The sequence below is a fragment of the Telmatherina bonti genome, assembly GCF_933228915.1.
Source record: "Telmatherina bonti genome assembly, chromosome: 1".
Lineage (NCBI taxonomy): Eukaryota > Metazoa > Chordata > Actinopteri > Atheriniformes > Telmatherinidae > Telmatherina > Telmatherina bonti.
In genome coordinates this window covers 16,135,432-16,143,126 of record NC_136619.1, presented here as the reverse complement: position 1 = coordinate 16,143,126, position 7,695 = coordinate 16,135,432, and the positions used below count along the sequence as shown (strand labels likewise).

Here is a 7,695-nt window from a genome sequence, read left to right as displayed (position 1 = left end):
ATCAAACACCACATGTTGCACAAATGTCAGTCTCTACAATATAATGTATACAAAGAAGACATGCATTGTCATACAAAACAGAAGTGACAGAAGCGGTTTTCATGCCTCCAGAGCAAACACAACAAACAGCTCCAAAACAGCAAATGAATTCATTCACCATCTCAGCACTGCTTTTAGAAACTAGACCACTTTTACAGCTCAACACTAAAGCACCAAACTCTGGTACTGGAATACAGTACTGAATGAATCAAAGCCTTTCAAAGCCAAGTGGATGTTTGCCGATATATCTGCGACTATTTGTCACTACAGCTGCGACTGTATGTCTGCAGCTCATATTTAGGAAGCATCAGATAATAAATCAATATTTTATTACTACAAATATAAATTAACCTTACCTTAGGTACACTTTTCTTCTTGTGAGCTCCAAATGTGAAGGCCTGACTTTGGTAGGTACCTGCTTCCACTCCTTGACCAGTAATGACCTCCAGCTTCCTACAAACTGGATAAAGGAACTAAATCTCATTTTCTAGTAGAGGGCTGAATCTATCAAAGAGCACGACATTCCCCAAATTATGTCATAAGTGAATATATTGTATAATTGTAGTATTCTATGAGGAAGTTTTTAACCCAGCATCACTGACAAAGTTTCTATACTTTCTGAGAACAGAACTGAGCAAACTAATTTTGACACTTTTCTAGCTTTGTTAAGTCAAACTGTAAGTTATGCCATAAAAAGAATTCACGTCACCCTACACCCTAAAATAAAGTCAGTTTAAATCCAAATTCCCTGCAAATAATATAAATAAATAATATTTACACTTGTTTTTCTGACTTTCATTTGTCTGCTTCCTAAATCAGTTGTTTGGCAAACGTTGGTTTTTTGGACAAACTTTGTTCATTCACGATCCCAACACGAACACACACGTATGCTATTTTCTTTGTTTTCATATGTATTTTCATAAATAAATAATTTTAGTATACATACACAACAGCGTTATGACTTTATTCCTATAATAATTGAAATTGTGAGAGAAAGAACTCACTTTTACCGTAGTAGTGACTACTACTGTGTTTAGCCAGCAGATGACGCCATCAAATAATGCGTTTTCTGGTTGCTTTCAAATATCCTTGAAATTTCCAGTCTCGAAATTAACTGTTTAAAACAAAACAAAACAAAAAAACTAAAATATTTTTTTCCTTTCCTGCAATACTTATTTCAGCCAGTTTTTATGTTTTAAAACGTACTATACTATTGTCAAATCTGGTTACTTTCAGCGTACAACAACAGCATTTAGTGTCCGTTTAAGCAAATACTCGCCTTTTTTACGATAGCACTTGAATGCATCATACGGAATTCTCACTACTTTTCTATGGTTTCTCCCTATGTTTGTGTGGGGAGGGTAGCTGGAAAGTTCGTAGTTTGTTTACAATCCTCAACAAGGTGATCTACAAGTAACACCCTGCCTGGTGAGTGTCTCATTGTTTAATTTAACTAGTTGTATGGTATTTTACAAAAACATACCGTGCACGTTGAAGATGCACACTTTAGTTGCAATTTTAACCCATTTAAATTATTTGTCTACAACAAGAAGACACGATACAACAATGCATTGACAGTTTGATGTAAGCCTTAATGTTATAGTTTAACACCGCGCTAAACTGGTTAAAAAGCATGATATTGTTTTATGTGTACATATTGTTGTCATATTTCTTAAAAAGTAAAAAAAATAAAGTTATTTAAAAATAGCCTGTTATTAATGACATATGGTTTTTCAAATGTTATGCACTACATTGTGTGCTTGTTTGTTGATGTGCTGCCATAATTACTTTGTTCTCACATAGTTCATAAATCGCTCATTTATGGCATTTTCTCTTTAGATTATGTGTTCCAGGAAAACTTCACCAAATGCACTAGGAAGCCTCGGAATGCAGTCTTTAAGGGTTCTTCTTGTATTTTCCATCTGCCAGTTGATATGTGGATACTCAGAAAAAGAAAGGGCACATGAATTGATGTTCAAGTATCCACTCATTGATGGGTAACGGATGTCTACTGTCTTATAAACACACAAGTTACATTAGGGAAAGATGACCAAAATCAAATTAAACTGATTCTCCATCTTTTCCGCCCTGCTCTATTGTGTTGGCCTGTTAGTCATAATGACCTAGCTCTCCAGCTGAGAATCCTTCACAACAATCGCCTGAGCATGATTGATCTTTATAACATCAGCAAAGTGGCCACGGACATCTCCCGTCTCCAAGCTGGCCATGTGCAAACACAGGTATTGTATTTTAATCAGCAATCAATGTTATGTGTTAACATGTTAACTGCTCCACTTAGTGACATTTTGAAGCCTTTTGTGACCTCAAAAGCGCCTCAAATGTGTCTCCTGTTCTCTTGTTCTCACATCCCTGGTCTTTTGTCAGATGTTTGCAGTCTATGTACTGTGTGGGGCCCAGGAGAAGGATGCTGTGAGGCTGACTCTGGAACAAATAGATGTAGTCAGACGTATGTGCACTGAGAACCAGGACTTTGAGCTGGTCACCTCCACTCAGGGTAAAGCTCCATTCCATTCATAGTAGAAGCACAGTTTTTACATTGTTTTAAAGCATGACAGAGCAAACATTCTCTGTCATAAGGTCAGAAAATGTTTGCATTACTTTAACTTTATGATCATACAGAATTAAAATAGCTTGAATGGAGGGAAATAATGCCTCTAAATGTGTATGTATAGCCTATATTGTACATGTGTGTTTCTATATACAGAATTGAGGAACTCTGAGATGAGGCATAAAATAGCCTGTCTGATAAGTATTGAGGGCGGCCACTCTATTGATAGCAGCCTTCCAACCCTGCGGATGTTTTACCAGCTTGGAGTCCGCTCCATGGCCCTCACACATACCTGCAACACTCCCTGGTAATGGGCGAAGCATACAAAACGTTTTTCTCTCGACCTTCAGTGAGTGATCAGACAGACTCACTAAAGTTGTGCTTCATTTGCAGCATTAATGACAGTTCTTTTTGTTCCAGGGCTGAATCATCCTCTAAAATCTACAATGTCTTTCAGAATAGACAGAATAACAGCCTGACACAGTTTGGAAAGGTAAGCTTTCGCAATTTGTTGATTGCAGCTAAAGGCCAGCCTGTTGGATTGTTGTTTTTTTTTGTACATTCCACAAATTTAATCAATAAGATTTTTGAATAGGACGGTGTGATGGTAAGTACTGTTTCCTCTCAACAAGAAGGTTCTGTGTGGCGTTTGACCAACAATCTGTTCAGGAGGCCCCCTGCCTCTCACCTGATAGCAGCTGGGATAGGCTACAGCAGCCCCATCCCAGCATAGGTGCACTGAAATATGTTTTTGTAGTACATTCATATCATATCTATTAATCTTATTTTAATACTGTTTGGTTCTTTTTTTCATTTTTAATTAAACAGTTTGAGTGTCTCAATATAATATTCTAGATGTGTTTTTAAAAAAAAATTGCAAATACTTTTGCAATTTAAAGTAATGTAAAATATTAGCAGGATGCAAAGTTGTTATGATTTAAGAACATAATTGATAGACTGTGTTAAAAAAAAAGACATTTTGCCTTGTTGACAAAGCACTATCTTAAGTTTGTTTTTAGCTGCCTTTGCAATTCCTTTAGCTTTCAGCACAGCAGTGTTGTAGAGTGTAATGTAGAAGTCATTATGATATATTTTCTGTGGGTGGCGTTTTCTACTGCAGTTTGGAACTTCCTTGATAGCTATCTGCCTAAAAATATATGTGTGTGTGTGTGTGTGTGTGTGTGTGTGTGTGTGTGTGTGTGTGTGTGTGTGTGTGTGTGTGTGTGTTTGCAACTCAGCTTGTTTGACTTCCTTTCTCTCTGTTATATATAAATGGCTGCTTATTTGTTTGAAATGTGTTTTTCAGGCCGTGGTGGAGGAAATGAACAGGCTGGGTATGATCGTGGACCTCTCCCACACCTCTTGGGATACAGCCTTGGCTGCGCTGCAGCATTCCAAAGCTCCTGTCATTTTTAGCCATTCATCTTCCTTCTCTATCTGTAACCATAGCCGCAATGTACCTGACTGGCTGCTGCGTGAGCTGGTGAGAAAAGTAGTTTGTCGAGTGGTTTGTTGCCTGCATAACTGCTTGACTGAATAATTGTCTGATAAGTCAGTTTAATTATTGCATTCCTTTTTATCCAGTTTTTTGTTTTTTTGTTTTTTTTTAAATTTATAATAGTTTTTTAGGCTCGTTTTATTTCATTGCAAAAAATAAACAAGATTTTTTTTTTTCTAAATCCCTGGAGGTATAATTACTAAATAATTCAAGTTTACCTCTCCTCATTTCTTTAGTGTTTGTAGCATAACATTTCTGGTGACTGTTGAATAGTTAATATAGTATTGATTAGGAGGCATTTTGGTCCATGTCTCCATCTTAGCTGGTAAGCTGCTCCTTTTTAGTATCTAATGGTGTTGAGTTCCCTCCATTTTCCCATAATTGACTGGCTGTGGGTTCGTTGTTGGTCAGATAAAGGTGGTTGTCTGTGCAGAACACAGCATCCAGACGATCATTGTGCTTGCTTAAATGCTGGACAAGACACACACACACACATACACACACAAAAGATTGTTGTCTAACCTTTTGAAACATATCAAAACTCAACCATTGTTTTCAGAGGTAATCAGGAGGGTTTTTTATGCATCCCATAATACACCTCTACAATTTTGATGTGAGGAAAAGGCATTAATTGATTTCCGTTTGCTACATAAAACAAGACTCTACTCTCCCCGCCAACTTTGAGCCCATTGACTGAATACATCTGGCTACGGTTTTAATTTCACAACTTTAGATACTCAAGACTCATGGCTTGAATTGGATCACTGGTTTTCATGTGGTGTTATTCTTATTCTGTTCTAGTTGGTTGTAAGTTTAATATGTAGCACAAGGGTTGATAGAGTAAATGACTTGTTTTATTCACTCACTAACTGAATATACTTAAAAAAGAAAAAGCTAATAACAAGAAATTTCCCTAAAAGTATACACACCCCCTAATATTATTATTCATGTCAATATTTATTAAACACTTTCCATGCTACTCTGAGGTAATCATCAAGATACAAGAAACAGTATTGTCACGGCTTCTTTTTTTATACATATAAAACACAGTAGCATCCTTTTATAATATCTTTAGCACATGCTTGAAATATATTATTGACATTAAACTATCAACGTTTCATATTCTTTTTACTTTATAGCAAAATCAAATGAAGAAGATCACTCGGGCAGGTTTATTTCCACATATTGTTAAAAATATTCTCTATGGATACTTAAAACTTTGCTCAACCAGATAGGAGCAAAGAGTTAAAGGATCAATTAGTACTATGAACTTGTCATTGAGGGCTTTGGCAGTACTTAAGTAATAATAATAAGCCCATCTTCCCCCTTCAGTCGTTACATTCAGGCTTGCTAGCAATTCTTTTGCCACAAGATGCAGCCATGTCTCTTTGCATTTTGTGTTTTTAGAAAAAGAACAGAGGGATCATCATGGTAAATCTCAACAGCCAATTCGTTTCCTGCAGGAAGGAGGCCAACATCTCTCATGTGGCTAGTAAGACGCTGGTTGTGAATAGATATGCAAGTCTTGTGTTACTTTTTCTTATAGCTCATTTAATTCCTGGTTTCGCTTGTTCTTAACAGACCATTTTGATCACATTAAGAAGGTTATTGGAACCGAGTCGATAGGAATTGGAGGGGACTTTGATGGTGCAACAAGGTATGAGAGGACTATTTGTATACGCAGCATTCAGCTACCTTCAAACACCAAGTCAAAGGGAATAAATGTGTGACGCTTAGAGACAGAAAACATTCAGCAGTTGTCATATAGGTTGTGTGGCCATGAGTGGGAATATTGACGGACAGATCAAAGTCAATACCTGTAGAAAAGCATGCTTTTGTTAAGCTTTCTAACAACATATTTTAGAAGCTGTTGTTGAACACGATTGATTTTGTGCTTTTGTTTGCTTGTCATGGTATCAGCAATTTGGCTGTCCAGCTCTCAACTGGCTGAAAACTGTTTTAAAAAAACAAATAAATAGAAACGAATCAATACATTTATTATCCCAACACTCATGACATATTTTGTTGTTTTGATGTTGTATATTCCACAAACACATTGTGTAAAAATGAAAGGAAAGAAAAAAATTGTAATGAATTATGACATCAAACTTAATAACATATTGATTTGTTTCAAGAATAAAACAAAAGAGAATAATGGATGTATTTTCTTTGTGCGTGTGTGTGTGTGTGTGTGCTTATGGTTCATTAACAGTTTTCCTGAGGGGTTAGAGGACGTGTCAAAGTACCCTGCTGTTATCCAGGAACTGCTGAAGAGAAACTGGACTGAGGATGAGTTGGCTGATGTCCTTCGAAGGAACTTCCTGCGGGTGTTTGAGGAAGTAGAAAGGGTGGGTGATAAAATAAAAGTACCCTGACGACAAAAAAGATAATTATGTGAAAAGTGAAGGGATTTGCAACTATATCTGTCCTTCATGTTCCTCACTAAAAAGATTCTGTAATTTGATTGATTAATGGGTCTTTATTTTGTAGTAAATTTGCATGATGTTATTGACCTAACAAACATTTGACAGCATGTTGTGTTGTGTTCCAAAAAAATGGGACTCAGTAGCATTACTAACTTCATTTCAAGAGGAAGTTTTCTGTTCAAGACTGGACTTTTTCATTTTTTTCTTCTCTTATGTCATGTCTTATGCCACTACTTTTGTTTATAGTTATATGCATATAATGCTTGAAATATATTTTAATATAGTAGGATAGTTTAGATATACAAACAAAAAGATTATTTTACACAACAACAATACATCTTCCTTTGTGGCCCTTCAGGTCCGTGATGAGTTGCATTCCAGCCCGCCCAGTGAGGTCCAGATCTCCATGAAGGAGGTGCAAAATCCCTGTAGACTGGTCCTCAGACCCCCTGACCCAAGACGGGGGGCATATGGACAGACCCACTCCTCCACAGCAGAGCTTAGATCGCCAGGTTTCCTGATCTTGGCCTCCATTTTGCTGCTTTCGGGAATTTATTTTAATTAATCTGTAAAAACTAAGTTTAGTGTAACCTTCCTCTTTTCACTTTCTGCAAGAAAAATAACTGAAGTCAGATCTAGCCAGATGGGGGTCATTACATCTCTTAATATAGCTGCAAAGACAAGGGGATTGAGTCTTTTTTTTTAATTAAAAAAGAAAAGGAAAGCATTAACCTCAATTTACACACATATTTAAATGTATTCAATTGTATATCATACAAATTAAATATAAAGATACATCAATTCTGTGAGATGCAATTTAATTTATACCTTATATATTATTTGTTGCAGATTTTTTTTTTTTGCATATTCCCTCTGGAAAAATTAAAAGGAGGATGATACTACTGTTGAATACTGTACTAAAAATAACACTGCAAATTTGTTGTCTTGGCTTATTTGATTTGTATCGATGACCTGCGAGAAGCCTGAGCATAAATAGAGCTCTTCAGACTAATGTAAACAGACCATTTAAGAAGCTCTTAAATGTTCAGCATAGATTTTAGCAAAGTACTGTTATAAAGACTGGGATGGGCAGTTCAACTGGTGGTTTTTTTGTTTTTATCTAAACAGAATATTGTTCAAGATTACAAAATAAATTGATACAT

At 36.2% G+C, this 7,695-nt stretch overlaps 1 protein-coding gene across 1 annotated transcript; it reads left to right on the top strand.

Annotated features, from left to right (window-relative positions):
- Window positions 1-1,458: 1,458 nt before the first annotated feature.
- On the top strand, window positions 1,459-7,658 carry dpep2 (dipeptidase 2). Its single transcript, XM_079245043.1, has 11 exons — window positions 1,459-1,467; window positions 1,879-2,036; window positions 2,153-2,279; window positions 2,425-2,554; window positions 2,765-2,915; window positions 3,029-3,101; window positions 3,915-4,091; window positions 5,514-5,598; window positions 5,688-5,763; window positions 6,319-6,454; window positions 6,891-7,658. The coding sequence occupies exons 2-11, from the start codon at window positions 1,882-1,884 to the stop codon at window positions 7,095-7,097; spliced, it is 1,317 nt and encodes a 438-aa protein (XP_079101169.1). The 5' UTR covers window positions 1,459-1,467; window positions 1,879-1,881; the 3' UTR covers window positions 7,098-7,658.
- Window positions 7,659-7,695: the final 37 nt, after the last annotated feature.

Excerpts from the sequence above, each read along its gene's own strand:
- dpep2 (XM_079245043.1), top strand. The coding sequence starts at position 1,882 with ATGTGTTCCAGGAAAACTTCACCAAATGCACTAGGAAGCCTCGGAATG. Across the intron at positions 2,037-2,152 it reads AAGTATCCACTCATTGATGG|TCATAATGACCTAGCTCTCC; the intron begins GTAACGGATGTC and ends TTGGCCTGTTAG. Across the intron at positions 2,280-2,424 it reads CTGGCCATGTGCAAACACAG|ATGTTTGCAGTCTATGTACT; the intron begins GTATTGTATTTT and ends GTCTTTTGTCAG.